The 16,563-nt window shown below is 52.8% G+C and overlaps 1 protein-coding gene across 3 annotated transcripts in view; it reads left to right on the plus strand.

Moving 5' to 3' along the window:
- Positions 1-214: 214 nt before the first annotated feature.
- Positions 215-16,563, plus strand: part of PEMT (phosphatidylethanolamine N-methyltransferase) — a 73,925-nt gene continuing 57,576 nt past the window's right edge. Inside the window, exons 1-2 of one of the 3 annotated variants that reach the window (XM_033090561.1) lie at positions 215-420; positions 13,621-13,728. In XM_033090561.1, the coding sequence (XP_032946452.1) occupies positions 358-420; positions 13,621-13,728 (171 nt within the window). In that variant the 5' untranslated portion in view covers positions 215-357. Of the gene's footprint in view, positions 421-7,749; positions 7,869-13,620; positions 13,729-16,563 lie in introns of those variants that run through there. The other 2 variants (XM_033090560.1, XM_033090562.1) reach the window with 2 other exon arrangements.

Consider the following 16,563-nt stretch of genomic DNA (forward strand, 5'->3'; position numbering starts at 1 on the left):
TCCGGTGCGGGAGCCGGGGACCAAAAAGGGCAAAAGCGGAGGCCGAATACGAGCGGACACTGCCGCGTGGCTGCCTCGAACCGGCAATCACTGCAGCATACGACCCTGGGACTTGTAGTTCTCGGCTCAAAAGACCGTCACGAGCTCCAGGAAAGTGGCGCGTCGCGGAGACGGGGAACTACATTTCCCAGAAGGCCGGCAGAAGTGGGGGTCACCGGGAAAGCGCCCCGGCCGGCGGCGCTTCCCCAGCGCAATGGGGCCGGTTTTGGGGGTGAGTGGCTGCCGCGAGGCTCCCGCGTGGTCCCTCCAGTGGTGGTCCCTCGGTTGAGAGGATCTGGGGACCCGGGAGCAGAGCTAATGTGCAGCTCCCTGGCGGGGCCCGACTGCTGCGGCGGCCTCGACAATATTGACTTCAGGCAGGTAATGATCGCGCTGGGCCGCGTGGGTACAGGGAGAAGGATCCTGATGGTTTGCGGGCCTGCGGGCGCCGCCTCCAACGCCCGGTGGGCGGGCCCACCGTTACCAGGCAACGGGGGCGGGGCGTAGTGCGGGGGCGAGGTTACGTGTGGGAGGGCGTTAGCGTGTGTGTGTGTAAGAGAGGCTGACTCACAGGCTCAGATTGTTGGTGTATGTCACAGGAGTTCCTGAGGTTGTGTGTGTGTGTGTGCGCGCGCGCGCGCGCGCGTGTGAACCTCTGGGATTGTGTGAGTCTCTGAGATTGTGTATGTGGGCCTCTGGGATTGCGTGTCTCTGAGATTTTAGCCTCTGAGACTGATACAGTTTCTAAAATTGGGAGCCCCTGAGATTGTGAGTCTCTCAGAGTGTGTGTGTGTGTGTGTGTGTGTGTGTGTGTGTGTGTATGTGTATGTGAGCCTTTGAGATTGTGTGGTCAGAGTTGCTCTGAGAGTGTGTGTCCTGGAGTCCAGGTGTGACTGTGTGTGACTGAGCATGTGTGAGTGTGACAGAGGCATGTGTGTTTGGGAGTGTGGCTGGTGGGGGCATGTGGATGTGTGGGAACTGTGAGGGCCTCCTCCCGTCCCCCCGCAGGAGGCCAGCTCTGCAGCTGAGGCAAGAAAATAATTTGAACCCCGGCTCCTCCCTGGCTGGCCCTGAGCCAGCTGCAGAAGGCATCCTCCTTTGGGGTCTATGAGTAGAAATGGTTTACAACCTGTAAAGCACAACATTGTGCTGACGTGGGATGGGTGGGCCCTGGTGTCTGAAGACCTGGCTGGCTGAGGTGGCAGCCCCTTTGCAAAATCAGAAGCCAGAGAGTTTGCCATTTCATGACATCCCTCCACAGGCTCCAAATTCCAATGGCTTTTACTCTCTTCTGCATTCTTCCTTTTATCAAAGCTTCCGCTTAGATTCTTGATTCACCTTTTTTGTCAATCATCTACTCTCCATGGAGCTCATAAGATATATCTCCGCCGGAAGCAGCCTTAGATCTAGTTCTTTCACTCCCTTTATTCATTCATGGATACAGCTGATCTCTGCTGAGAACCTGGTGTTGGGGGACAGTTGAAGTTCTCTCACTGAGCTTTCATTCTAGTAACGGAGACCACAAGCATGGAAACGTAGAAAATTCTCTGAAGGAGATAAAACTGGTCAATGTTGTAGAGAGTAGCTGGTGGAGAGGTGGAATTGAAGTCCTGAGATAGCCAGTTCCCTGTCTGTGAGGTGATCCGAGACCTGAGCATAGGCCAGTGGGGCCAGATGCTGTCAGGCGAGGGGCAGCAGGGAAGAGGCCTCAGGAGGAAGTATTTGTTCAAGGCACAAGAGGAGGCTGGCATGTGGCCCCGAGGGAGGAGTCCGGACAGTGGAAGTGGGTGGGTGGGAAGCAGAAGAGAGGAGGACTCTTGTTTTTTCAGTAAACTCTTCCTTAAGAATAACATACATTTAGATGAGTGACATATCATACGGGTACAGCTCAGGCATTTTCACAAAGTGAACATTCCCCTGTAACGAGCACCAAGATCAAGGCAGATCATCACCTCTCTCAGGCAGCTGCTCTCAGGAGGATGATTGTGTTGATGGAATCCTTAGAATCTTACATTGTAAATGGTGTAAATGGCCATTAGAGATCGTGGGACATACATGGTCAGTGGCAGGACTGCAATTCATGTTTTCTGCTGCAGCAAATCTCAGATGAGAAGGGCACCTGAAATGCCAAAGCACTCCCTGCCTCAGGGGGTGGAGCTTCACGGAGTGACTCCGTGTAGAAGGGTGGCTTACCATTAATATGAGGTGGGGAAGCCTTCCAGCCAGAGGGCAGAATGCAGGGGGCAGTGGGCTCAGTGCAGGCCCAGCTGGAGGGTGAGGGTCCTATGTTCAGGACCTAGGAGCAGGAGGTGAGAATCCGCCATGCTTAGGGGAAGATTAATGGGGTGTGTGTGGGAAGGTATTTTCTGCTCTTTTTTCCTTCCCTCTAGAGCCTGATGGGCCTGTGCAGCTGAGGAGAGCTGGGAGCATTTCAAGGGACAGGTCAGGGTGACCCTACTTGACTAACGTTTAGTTTTTTTCCACAGCTGCCTTAACAGTTAGGCTTCTTGTTGCCAAGGGATTTTTCCTCAAAAAACAAAACACCACCACACATTATGTATTTGTTTTATGTGGTAGCTCTCCTCCCTCCTCAGTCAAAAACTCTGGTTTTAAAAGATGTCAATTCCTGGCCTGAGTGAGCTTCAAGCTTACTCTTTACCCCGTGGGCATCTGAACAGCAGGGTCTCCATGTGTTAGCCCATTGCTGTCCAATAGGAGTAGAATGTGTCACGTTTATAATTTAAACTTCTCTAGTAGCCACATTGTAAAAAGTAAGAAGAGGGGCCGGCCCGGTGCCTCAGACGGTTGGAGCTCCGTGCTCCTAACGCGGAAGGCTGCCGGTTCGATTCCCACATGGGCCAGTGGGCTCTCAACCACTTCCTCGACTCCCGCAAGGGATGGTGGGCTGCGCCCCCTGCAACTAGCAACGGCAACTGGACCTGGAGCTGAGCTGCGCCCTCCACAACTAAGATTGAAAGGACAACAACTTGACTTGGAAAAAGAACTGGAAGTACACACTGTTCCCCAATAAAGTCCCGTTCCCCTTCCCCAATAATAAAATCTTAAAAAAAAAAAAGAAGAAATCAGTGAGATTACTTTTAACATATTTGATATAACCCAGCATATGAAAAGTATTATTTTGTCATGTGGCACTGTAAGCGCTCAATAGCCACACGTGGCAAGTGGCTTCCACAGTGTGCCCAAAGTGCAGTTGTTGGGGATAATACCCGAAACCAGCCTTCTTCTGGGCCTGTTCCACCTGGTATGGAATCTTGTGTTTTTTTAAAAAGAGATTTTATTGGGTAAGGGGAACAGTGTGTTTTTCCAGGACTTTATTGGGGAACAGTGTGTTTTTCCCAGGACCCACCAGCTCCAAGTCAAGTTGTTGTCCTTCAATCTTTTTTGGGGGGTTGGGGGGTATTGGGGAACAGTGTGTTTCTCCAGGGCCCATTAGCTCCAAGTCATTGTCCTTCAATCTAGTTGTGGAGGGCGCAGCTCAGCTCCAAGTCCAGTTGCCATTTTTTCAATCTTTAGTTGCAGGGGGCACAGCCCACCATACCATGCGGGAATTGGACCGGCAACCTTGTTGAGAGCCCACTCTCTAACCAACTGAACCATCGGCCGTCCATTGGCAGCTCAGCTCAAGGTGCCGTGTTCAATCTTTGTTGTGGAGGGTGCAGCTCACTGGCCCATGTGGGAATCGAACCGGCAACCTTGTTTCTCAGAGCTCACCCTCTAATCAACTGAGCCATCTGGCCACCCCCTCTTGGTTTTGTTTTGAACTTAAAAAATCACCTGTTGATGTGGAGTGTACCTGCTGCAGCCTCCTTGATCAAGACTCTTCTTTGCCCTCCCTGCCCCAACTCCCGTGGGATTCCAGAGCCTTGCCCCTCAACTTGGCAGCAGCATGCAGCAAGCTGCCTCGTGGGTGGATGGGAGCAGGGACTGCCAACTTGCTGTCCACAGGCAGAAACACCTCCAGGACTCAGAAGGTGGCTCCAGTGGGGCCTAGGGGTGCTGGCTTCTTGGAGAACCCAGGTCGAGGTACGCCTGTTTCGTGCCCAGCCAGGTCCCTTTTCCATATGGACTCACCTACTCTTGTGTCACTTACTCAGTATAGGTGTCAAGAGGTGCACTTCAGTTTCTTGATCTGTAAAATGGGGTAATCATAGGGCTCTGACGAAGACCAAAATGAGATAAGGGTGCAGAGGAGCTTTATCATTTGTAAAGTACATCCCACCTGAGCGTGGTCTTTGGAGGGCAAAGCCCCTGTGTTCAGGAAGCTTCGAGGCCTTGTTGGGGGAAAGGCCTCTTTAGTCACACAGTCCCACGTTTGATATGAGGCCGAGAAAACCATTGGAGGCAAAACTCTGGTGGCAGATATGAGATATCTTGACTGCCTTTCAGGGCAAGATGTTTGCCTGCTCTACAAAATTGTAAAAATCTTTCGGTGTTATCACTTTAGTTAGAATAAATATCAGGCCATTTTGTTGGATGATTTATTTGCTCGAGTTCTCCAGGACATCATTTTGGTGTTCAGTATTGTTTGGATCAGAGTCAAGCCAGCAGAGTTGGGGCTTTCCTCTGCCTGAGCTTGGGCTAGTCACTTAAAAACTCATGGAACCTCAGTTTCTTGTGCTTCTGTTGAGATGATCACATGGCTTGTCCTCATTCCTCTGTTGAATTACATGTTGAATTAATGTTGAATTAGATGGTGAATTACATTGATGTTTTGGTTGTCAAACCAGCCCTGCATTCCTGGGGTGACCCCCACTTGATTGATCCTGACGTGTTATCCTCTGTATATTTTGCTGGATTTGATTTACTGTTATTTTGTTGAGGATTTTGGTGGCTATGTTCATAAGGTATGTGGTTTGTAGTGTGTTTGTCTGGGTTCAGCATTATGGTAACACTGGCCTCTTACTGTGAGTTGGGAAGTGGCCCCTCCTCTCCTGTATTCTGGGAGAGATTTTGTGGAGTTGGTGTGATTTCTTCCTTAAGTGTTCGGTAGAATTCACCCAATGAAACAGGGACTGGAGCTTTCTTTTTTGGAAGGTTTTTAACTGAGTTCAATTCCTTTAATAGACGCAGGACTACATCTTCTTGAATGAATTGTGGTAGCTTGTGTCTTTCCTGGATCGGACCACTTCATCTGAGTTGTTGACTTGTGGGTGTAAGCTTGTGTTCTCTTATTACCCCTGTAATGTATGTGAGGTCAGGGAGAGACTCCACTTTTATTTCTGGTATAGGTAATTTGTGTCTTCTCTCTTTTTCCGTTGGTCAGTATGGCTAGAGGTTTATCAGTTTTATTTTTTCCCAGAGAGCAAGTTTTGGGTTTGATTTTTTTTTTTCTCCTCTACTTTTCTGTTTTCAATTTCATTGGTTTTTGCTCTTTTATTTTTTTCCTTCTGCTTGTTTTGGGTTTAATGTACTCTTCTTTCTCTAATTTCTTAAGGGCAAAGCTTATATTACCAACTTGAGACTTGAGACTTCAGACGTCCTTTTGCCCCGTGGATTATTTGGAAGTGTATTCTTTGACAAGTATCTTCCTATTACTGATTTCTAGTATAATTCTGTTACGGTTCCTGAACATATATTCATACTTTCTTATTCTTTTAAATTTCCTATTTGTTTCATGGCCCAGAACGTGCTCTGTCTTGGTGAATGTTCCACCTGCACCTGAGAAGAATGCGTCTTCTCCTGTCGTGGGGTGTTCTGTAAACATCAGTCCAAGTGGTTGTCAGGTTAACACCAAGTTTTTGCCTGTCTGTTCTATCACTCACTGAGAGAGGAGTATTGAGGTCAACTGTATTTGTGGGTTTGTCTGCTTCACCTTTGCGTTCTGTCAGTGTCGACTTCATGCGTTAGCGGCAGTTTTTTAATCTGAAAGGTGGGCATGCCTCACAGGGGTGTTGTGTGGACTGAGGAGCTTAGTTATAATAGCTGCATCTAGCAAGCTCGTCTACAGGCCAGACACCACGCTAAGTGCTTTCCTTGCATGATCTACAGTGGTACCTCAGTTTCCGAACGTAATCCGTGCCGGAAGACCGGTCAACTTCTGAAACGTTGGCAAACAGCCGACCGCTAGGCCTCAGGATCTTGCACTCAGCGGAAGCCGTGTGACATGTTCGACTTCCGAGGCGTGTTCGAAAACCGAAGCATTTACTTCTGGGTTTACGGCGTTCGTAAACCGCAATGTTCGTCAATGGAGACGGTCGAAAACCGAAGTACTACTGTAGTTTAATCCTCCCGACAGTCCTGTAGAGGAGGTGCCACTATCGGTCACAGTGTACGGAGGGCACGTGACATGCCCAAGCGCCCCCAGGGCATCAAGCCCGGCCAGTCTGGGGCGGGCCCTCTCTCAGGACCACTCTCTGCCCTGCCTGGTGAGAGTGCTTTGCCAGGGCTCGGGGCCCAGGAACTTCGCGGGGAAGGTCAGCCGGCTTAGTCTTACTACCACCTTTAACACATAATGCGTATTTAAATAAATATGCTCAGTACTGCCATACTAGTAGGCTCATCTTGGTCCTGGAGGGTGACCGTAAAAAAAGGGTTCTGCAGCTCACAATCACACAGAGCACAAGGGAGAGGGGGTGAAGATGAGGGCCTTAAGAAGCACAGGGCCCAGCCAGACCTCACTCCCAGGAAGGGGGCTCGCTTTGGCCCCACTGATTGGGGAACATGTGAGCCACCAGAGCCCTTGGCACATGGCTCAGGACAAAGTTCTTGAATGAAGAAGAAAAAATAAACATCTTCCCCCTTCCTGAAGTGGGTAATGGATTTAGGGAACTGGAGCCGCTACTGGCCGTTTCTTTTTATTGTGGGATTTAGGGACTCTTCAAAGCAATGTTTTTCCAGGAATTGTCTGCAGCTGATCGCTGTCACGTTATGACATCCAACAAGCCTCCTGCCTTAAATGGTTTCCAGGGCTTCCTTGCCCTCCAGTTCCAGCTTGGGGGCCACGTTGCTTGTGTTGGTGTCCTCTCTCTGGCTTTTCCTTAGAAGTGTGTTCCCAGAGGGCCCCTCCAGAGAGAGAGAGTGAGATGTCTGTACCAGTGAGCATCAAGCTGACAGAGGGAGGGGACAGAATAGCCGGGGCCCTAGAAGCACCCTCTACACCTTGTACTTTCATACCTATTCTCCGTTATGTCTGGAATGTGACCTTGAGGCGGGGGCAGTCTCATCACCCCCCTTTCACCAGCGGGAAACCCGGGCTGAGACTGGTCGTGGGAGGCCTGCTTGTTTGCTTCCTGGAGGATGGGAGCACCCTGGTTCCTGCCCAGACTGTGGGCTGACGAGGGATCATCCGAGGCAGGCCCCCTGCTCCCATGCAGAGTAGGTAAAATGAGGTGTGTATGGGGGGTGCCTTAGTATAAACCTTCCTCAAGGAGAAAGCCTATGGCTCATGTATTCTTAGTCTGTGTCAGTCACAGGGCTCTAACCGAAAGTTGGCTGAGACAACTAAGGGTGCCAGGGCATGCTGGGCTCCCCGGGAGAGGCAGGAGGGGCTGTGCTTCCAAAGATGGATTTTGTAGTGATGGAGGGTTCTGCTGGAGAACCCCTGCCCCCCCAGGCACCCTCATCCCCACCCATTCTTCCTGCCCTTTGCTGTATGTGATACGTGGATCCCACTTGTGATCGATGTGACTTTGACTCTCTGGGCCCCCGCTGTTTGTTTGGATGTCACAATGTGACCCTGGGTGCTGTTGACCTGTGTTCTCAAATCCCTCAGTAAAGTGCACTTGCTATGAGCTGCTTCCTTACCAACACTTGCGGTTGCAAGAGCTGAGCCCATTCATTGGACCTGAGGGGAATTATTCCTGGTTGCGGTAGGTAGCCCTTCTATTCACGCGCAGAGAACTCTGCAGTCTGTGACCTTGGAGGGGGATGCCATTCTTATAATTACCTTGTAGCAGAAAGCCAGGACTTCTGCTACTTTAATAAGGTTGGAGTGGAGAAGGCTGAGGGTGGGGGGCACCACCCTTAGTCAAGGCGCTCAAAGGTGTGCAGGGCTGGCTGAGCCACCTGGGACCCGCCCGCGACCCGCCTGCTCTGCTCATCGTGTCTGACCCGGGTTTTCTGCCGGTCCAGTTTCAGGGGACAGATCTTTCAAGTGGCTTTGGGAAGTATCAGCGCTCTGGAAGGGACCTTTAGGTTTTGGAGCGGGAAGCCTGGAGGGGCTCCCTGCTGCCTGCAATGCTACTGTGACTCATTAGTCATTCTTTCCTGCCAGCAGGCCCTCCTCCAGGTAACCCAACCGCCCCCCCCCGCCCCCCCAAGGAGACTGGAGGACCTGATACTGATCCTTTCCTCCCACAGAGACAGGTTGACCCTCGCGCACTGGGACCCTGGTGGGGGTTAAGGTTCCACTTTTAATCTGTTCGGCCCTAATTGGGAGACCTGGCTGGATGTCAGTCACTGCCGTCGTCAGCCAGTATTAGCTGGTTTACCTTTCAATGCCTCAGTTTCTTCCTCTACCTCTGCTCCCACAAAGGATGAAAGAAGCACATTTCTCCTTGCCCCTCTGGCAGCGGTGGCTCCAAGTCCCGACAGAAGGCCCCCGTTTCTGTCGGGAATCTGGAAGTCCTGGGCTGGCCAAGGCAGGCTCTGCTCTCAGCCTAGGGCCTGGGGCTTCTCCCAGCCTCTGGCTTTCTTACCTGCAAAGTAGGCTGAACAATAAGGCTCTTTTTTCTGGTGGTTGAAAGGACTTGATGAGGTATGTGAACTTGGAATTTTAAATAAATGCTCACTGACCTCGTTAACTGACAAGCTCGGGCCTTAGCCGTCAGTCGCAGTGATTTTATTGTCTCAGACCCTCCCCTAGAGCAGGGCCTTCTTAGTGGGTGCTCAGTGTCTATTGAATGACACTGAGCTGAATTCTTAAAAAGATCTTAAGCATCTTGAGAGTGTTTCCCCCAAGGGCTCGATGGTGAAATAAGGGACATCATTTCCAGTTCCCAGCGCTGACATTCCTCTCCCCAGAGGGGAAGTGCACAGACGGAGGAGTCTGACATATGCTGGCTAGTGGCTCCCCAGGCTCCATCACCCCTCCCAGTCAGCTCCCCGCCTTGCTCCCCCAGGCAGCCACTGTCTAAGAAGGTGGCTGCACCTTCTTAGATGTCCCCTGAACCATTTGCCCGACTCTCTCCCTCCTGCTCCGCGTCGCCAGGCTGGGTTTTGGCTGGCTGTGAGCATCTGGCCACCAGCCACCCGCAGCCTCTCCGCAGCTGGACGGGACTCTGCTCTGTGCCTCACACTTGACCCTGTCTCCTCTGTTAAGGAGGCACCGCACTGAGGCCGCACCGGGTTTGCCTGGGACGGCGGTATTGCCCGTCCTTGAGAAGGTGTACACCCCTCATCCAGACCCTGGCTCCCCACTAGGTCACAGTGAGAGGGGCTACGGGCCAGAGAACCCGAGACTGTGCAGGCTGCGTGAACAGCGGTGGGCCTTGAGAATCCGGCCTGCAGGCGTCGGACCCGGGGCCTCGGGCTGCTGATCTGAAACACGAGGGTAGCTGGCGGGTCAGTGGGGGGTTGCGGCAGAGAATGATTTGCTTCTCGCAGCTTCGTGAATCGGGCCCCAGCCAGCCGCACACCCCGTGGGGGCGTTTTCAGCACTGTGAGTGTGTGCTGCCTGACTGCCCTGAAAGGCGGGAAGATGGGGGAAGAGAGAATTCGGGCTTAGAAGAAGGCGGCCTTGGACAGAACTCTCCTTAAAGGGGAGTCTGGCTAACAAAATCCTTGTTGGTAGAGTTGCCACATAAACTCCCGTGGCCCGTGGGAACTGTGGTGTGAAAGTTAGCGTAGTGGTAAGAAGTCCATTTCATGGTCCATGTGCTGGCCCTGAATGCCTTCTTCTGTGTGGTGACTCAGGGCCAGCCCAGGCCTTCCAGGACCTTCGGTGGGGGCTGTGGTGGCCGGCCGGGCAGGCAGGTGGTTGGTGGGGTTGCCCGGGCTGTGGAGTTGGTGAATGTGCACAGTGGTACCTGGAATTCAGGGAGGACCAGGCTCCTCCCTAAATACCTTGCACCCAGTTGCACACCCCAGGGACCGGCGGGCCTCAACTGGGGAGACTGACCTGCCTTCAGTAGATTCCTTCCCTGGGGTTTCTAAGAACCCGAGGCAACCCTACTCTCTCCTCGATCTGGCCATCCTACCTCCTGCACATTGCTGGATTTCTCTGCCTAAAAGGTGCCATAAAAATAAATATTTGTGAAGCCTAGCGTCTGGGCAACTGGTGAATCTATGGCCTCAGAAAAGTCTATGCCTCTGTGTCTCGAGGGATTGGCTGGCAGCTCTTGGCTGCTTACCTGCAGAATTCCCATAGTGGCCCCTTGGGCAATTTCCTGTATCCAGTTTGAAGCCAGAACGGAGGGGATCAGAGTCCCAGAAGCAGAGGTGGTCAAACTGGAGGGCCAGTCAAAGAGGTACCTTTAGGCCCCACTTTTTACTGATGATGCAACGAGTTACTGTTCACTCAGTAAACATTTACTCTTTGTGTCAGGCAGAAGATACAAAAGATGGGGAAAAAAGGTCCCTAGCCTGGAGAAACAATTACACGGTAGGGACAGATAACCAAATATTTGTAATGGAATGTACACTAAGGACACAGAACAGGTTGCCATGGTGAGGTTAGAGGACGTGCTCCCACTGGGTCTTGAGGGATGAATAGGAGTTTGCAGTGGGATTACAGAAGTTATTTCAGACGTGTGCAGACGCCTTTGTGAAAGAGCATGATGTTTGTGGGTGATGGGTGGGGCAGGAAGCAAGGCGGATGAGATCAGTGGAGGTGAATTCACCTGTCAGTCAGTGCCGGGATGGTGAGCCATGTGCAGGTGAGCAGGCCTAGGGTGTGCAGAGTGTGGTGGAAGGAGGCTCGGAAGCCAGTGGGGTCTGAGTGCACCCTCCTGAGGGCAGTGGGTTGTGCTGGAGGAGTTCTGAACAGGGGAACATTGGGGTCACCAAACAGGTTGGACTTCTGGACTTCTGGATGAGAGGGCAGGTGCCGATGGCAAGGCAAGTTTTGGCTGGGCGCTGAGGTGGGGACCAGGTGGAAGGGGCAGAGATGAGCGAGACTTCCAGCCGGCAAGGGTCTGCTGTTCACGGTGAGGCAGGTACCTTACCTCAACTCATTCTGGGGTGGCTGAGTGGGACCGGAGCAGGGCTCCGCGTGGCTCCCAGGCCTGCGTTCCGTCTCCCTCCCCGTAGCTCCTGCCCCACCAGCCAGCCCCATTCAGACTCTCAATGGACAGGACCTTGCAGTCGGGTGTGCTTAATAAATATTTCTTATCTGACAGGAGCTAGAGCATCCAGGCCCAGCCCCAGGTTCTAGGGCTTTGGGGCTGAGGTGGGGGTGTCTCCCTCTCGGGCAGCGCAGCCTGTTTGGAGGCCTGCCCCAGCTGTTTCACCCATCATGAGTGGCTTCTGCTTGCCTGCTCTGTTTGCCAGGGGAACTTGAAAGTTCCTGTCACAGCCCAGGGCTTGGAGAGCGGCCCATTGGCAGGGCAGTTCTGACTGAGACCGGGATGTGACCTGGGACAAGACAGACGGAATCTGGAAGGCTGGGTGTGGGCCTGTGTGCCTGCCAGCTGGGTGTTGGCCGTGCCCACCGGGTGCAGAGGCTGTGCTCAGCCTGGCCACGGCCGCACTTCCAATGCCACTCTTCTCACTGTTGGCTGAGCATTCATCCACTTGTTAGTCACTCTGTCATCCATTTATTAGTGCACTTGTGTGCTCAGGCGGCCACTTTCCCTCAGTCGTTTCATCCGTACGTTCACATGGCAGTGCACCCTTGGTTCCTTCGTTGGTTTACTCATTCTTCAGTCTCTGTTGCGCGGGGGTCTGAATTGGAGTGCTTGCCCTCCACGTAGCTGTGCTCTTGGCTACACTGAGGGGAAGGTTTGCCCTGGAATAAAATCCAGGCTAAAAGGGAGAGGAGGCCTGCACATGGGGAGGTGTGCCGGGCCACAGCCTCCGCACTCTGACTTTCTGGAATCTTCCTACTGTCACACTCAGCAGTGCCGTCTGAATAGCAGGCAGAGTTATGCCAGGAGAAAGAAGGTCTTGATGGAGCAAGAGTGAGTGGCTGGGAGGCTGCTGCCTGCTCACCCAGGCTGGGGGGACTGGGGCAGAGCGAATTAGGAGCTTCGTCTCCTCCCAACCCTCAAGGTGGGAGACAAACACTTCTGGAAAGATTGGACTGTATTCCCAAACAACAAGACAAAACACACCATCAAAGTAGACATTATGGGAAAGATCAGAGCTCTGGTGGATTTAGACTTCTTTTACAGTTTAGACTTATTTTTATTTTGAATTGCATTTGGAGAGTTGCCAGAATATTTTCAGTGCCTTGGGCCTCTCAGGTCCTTTCTGAAAAGAAAAAAAAGTACAAAGAATAATGCAGGGACTCAGTAATACTCACCACTCCAAATGTTGGACGTATCTCCTCTTTTAAAGAAAGAAATCAGAGTTGAAAAAGTGCAGCTGCTCTCCCCTCTCACACTCGTGGGGGACACGTGGGCATGTCTGCGACAGTTTTGGTTGTCACAACTGGGGAGAGCTGCTGGTATCCAGTGGGGGGCGCAGGTGTGCTGCTGGACAGCCCGCAGGGCGGAGGGGGCCCCCCACACAGTGATCTAGCCCCAAGTGTCTTAGACACACATGCATCATGAATTTAGTGTATCACATGCCAGCCTTTTTATAAACACACAGAGAAAGAACATTTATTTTCTGTGGTCGTGTGCTGTTTTCTAGAAATGCATATAGTATATGCTTTAGGGATTCTGCAGCTTGCTGTGTTCATTGGACATATTTTGAGAATATCACAGGTTGACACATACATCTAGTTTATTTACATTCTGTAGCTTCGCCACTTTAGGAATGGGCCACATTTTATTTATCCGTTCTTCCATGGATAGACAGTTTCATTGCCAGTGTGCCGATAGGAAGGTCTGCGCCCATGCGCTTGGACAGGCCTGTGAGTCTCTCTGGGGCACATGCCTGGGCGTGGAACAGCGGGCACGTGGGAGTCCACCTTCTTAGTTCAGAGTCTCATCAGCACTCAGGGCTGCCCGTCGCTGTCTGGTGAGAAGAGGCACATTCAGGTTGTTAGCTTGCATTTGCCCAATGCTGGTGAGGCTGCTCGTCTCTTCACACGAGCTCAGCCCCCGGGTTTGCTCGGGGCCTCTGAACATCTCTGCAGGATCCACTCACAGCACCCTGGTGGTGCAGACATTGGTCCTCGTGGGGCCACTTCCCCCTCGGGTGCTGGACCTTCATTGTCCAAGCCGCCGATTTCCTTGTCTAGCGTCCCTGCACACTGCTCTTCTGCGGCGTGCCTGGCTCCCTACAGGGCACGACACAGCTGACTGGGTTTCCGCTCTTTATCTTCAGTTTTATGAGATCGTACTGTAGTAATCTTTGCTGGACTTGGATGTGCCCAAGTCTCCCGGTGTGTTCCCAGAGGGTAACTTTGTTTCTGAGTTCTCTGAGCTTGTCACTCCTCCGCTCTCTATGTGTGGGCCAGTGGGGGCTGGGTGGGGGACAGTGGGTCTCTTGCTGATGCCAGCTCTGTCCCTGCAGGCAGACCTCTGCGTTATGAACTGGCTGCTGGGCTACGTGGACCCCTCGGATCCCTACTTTGTGGCTGCCGTCCTCACCATTGCTTTCAATCCGCTCTTCTGGAATGTGGTAAGTGCCCTCACCCTGACACTGTCCGAGCGGGCTGTACAGGCAGACGGACCACTTTTCCTTTCCTTTGTCTTTCTGTGGCTGGCATGAAATCATCTCTGCTTCCCAGTTAGGGGACACTGACCAGGGAAGCCCCTCACCTTGGGGATCTGACGACATCTTGGCAGATGGCTCTGGCCTGCACTGGGATGGGCTGGGGCAGCTGTGCTGGCTGGTGGGGGGCTGCCTACCGGTGCCCACCTGCGATTTCACTCAGTCTTCTAATTGATGAAGTAAACTGTCTTAGTGTAGGGCTTTCCCCACTCTCCGCCATCCACACAATGAAACTGCTTTCTTGTGAATCCCCACCCCCTGAGGTGTTCCATAAACATGATGATTTTTCCTAAACGAGGCTTGCTGCAAAATGATTTGTTCACCACTGGCCTGAGGTGTGTTGGGTAGCAAGAAAACAGGAGGCAATGGCACCCCACTCTTCTGTGGGTGCAGAGGATGCTAGGAGAACAAGAGCTGGGGGTGGGGGGCTTGGGCTTTGTGGGAAGCCGCCCTGACCCTCTGTAGGGGTCTGGGAGGGAGGACAGGTCCTCTTGCTGCAGCCTTTCTCTGAGACGCCCCCTCTGCCGACAAGCCATGGGGGCAGCTCTTGGGGTTTCTGGTCCAGCTCTCCTGTGCAGGCATCGCTGGAGGGGTGGAAGCGAGCTGGTGGTCCCTGGAGCTGCGGACGTGGGTTTGCTGAGGCAGAGCTGCGAACGTCCTGTGATCACCTTGAGGGAGCCAGAAGAGTAAGGCCAAGCTCAGTCATAGCAACACGCTGTTCCTGACTGTTTTCATTTCAGGGGGTCCGTTGGTCCCAGGAGCAGAACAGGACATGTTTTTCTTCTGGTTTATGAGTTAGGTCTTGTCTCCGTCTGGGGAGATGGGTGGGAGCAGGCTGCGCATCTCAGAGAGGCTGCATTCCAACGCTGTGTCCCTCTTGTCCTGAACAAGCTGGGCCTGCCCCAGGGGTCAGGTGGGAGGGGAGCTGAGGGGAGCGGGGAGCGATGAGGGACGGAGGTCCAGAGCTTGCTTTGTACAAAACGATCTTCAGGCCTCCTGGGACTCCCGTCCCCACACTCCCCGGGGGCCGTGCCCCGCTCCGTGCCTGTGCTGGCCTTGCCCTCCCGACAGGCACAGGCCCCTCAGCCCTCTTGCTCACTTCTGCTGCCCCTGTCTGTGCACCTATCTTTGCAGTTTTTCAGCATCTGCAGCACCAGGCAATGAGGGGTAGAAGGGTGTGGCAAATGCCTCCCCCACCTGCCCCAATGTCCACGTCCTAATCCTTAGAACCTGTGAAGGTTACTGTGTGTGGAGAAAAGGGGGGAGGGGATTTGCAGGTGTGACTAAGTAAAGGATCATGAGATGGGGGGATTGTCCTGGATTTTTGGGGTGGGCCCTAAGGGCAGTCACATGCATCCTTGTGAGAGGGAACAGAGGGAGATGTGGAGATGCTGGCCTTGAAGATGGAGCCGAGGAAGGCCGCAGCCACCAGAAGCTGGAAGAGGTGAGGAACAATTCTCCGCCTAGAGCCTGTGAAGGGCGTGAGGCCCAGTGGTACTGATTTTGGATTTCTGACCTTACAACTGTGAGAGGTTATATGCTTGTTGTTGTAAACCACCCAGTTTGTGGTAATTTGTTATAGCAGCCACAGGAAACTAATACAGGGTATTAAAAGGCTGTTGATTCCTGCTAGAAAACATCACGGTCTGCTTGGGAGCGTGCGGTGCTGTTTCCGGTCCCCCCACAACCTGGCTTTGACCAACCTTCACTCTGGTCTCGCAGTGCTGGGGCCTTGGCTTGACAAGTACACAGAGTGACACTTTAGTATGCACAAGCCCCTCTGGTTATTTCCTGGCCCTTCCAACAGTGTGTTTTTGTGAGTTCCCTTGAAGCCACACCGTGGCTCACAGCAACATTCCTGACAGCCAGGTGGTTAGGGTGCATGAGATTTGGAAGACAGGCAGCCCATGTCTGTGTGTTTGTCATAAGGCTTTTTTCTCTTGTCATAAGTTTTTGATTTGCCTCATTTTTGAGAAAATTATTCACTGGAACATTTTGTGGTCATTAGTGGGAGAGAGAGAGAGCTCTTCAAAGTCGTTTCAGAATGAGAAAAGTTACAGAAACATGTTGCGGTTTAGTGGGAGCAGGGGACCGGATGGGAGCAGGAAGCACTGGTCTGGGTGAGGCTGGACCCCAGCTCTGTGACGCTGTGGGGACAAGAATCCCAACCTCGAGCCGTGAGAGGTCACCCTATGAAACCACTGACTTCGGTCTTCATGGCAGCTCATGCAGCACTTGGCAGGACTTGCTGAGCTGGCGCAGAGTGCATTTCAGGCAGTATTTTAGTGAATTGTCACAGCGAAAGCTGTTCTTCTCCCCTTTGGAAGCCAGGGTGTGAAGTAGGTCACTCATTTCATTCAGGCATCGCCCTAGGCAGCAGAGCACATGGCCTAGGCTTCCTGCATCAACATAAGCAGGGGAAGGGGAAGGAGAGACAGAGGGCTGGGTGACCTTCGAGCAGAAACCTGCCCCTCTGTTTGGGGGAGCCCTCCAGCCTCTGAGGAAGAGGAAACAGCAAGTGCAAAAGTCCTGGGCTATTTCAAGGAAGAGCCACTGCCTGGAATCTGACAAAGGGAGAGTGGAGGGCAGGTCGCAGAGGTGGCTGGAACAGTGGGCTGGCTCGGATTGGTGAGTGGCTCGACCTCACTCAGGGTTTCCTAGTTGATGTGGGCTTCTGGGAGGAGAACAGGTGAGTGGGGGCAGGGTGGAGCTGGGAGGCTGTCACCGCAGTCGAGGCCAAGA

Source organism: Rhinolophus ferrumequinum, chromosome 21, assembly GCF_004115265.2.
Source record: "Rhinolophus ferrumequinum isolate MPI-CBG mRhiFer1 chromosome 21, mRhiFer1_v1.p, whole genome shotgun sequence".
Taxonomy (NCBI): Eukaryota; Metazoa; Chordata; class Mammalia; order Chiroptera; family Rhinolophidae; genus Rhinolophus; species Rhinolophus ferrumequinum.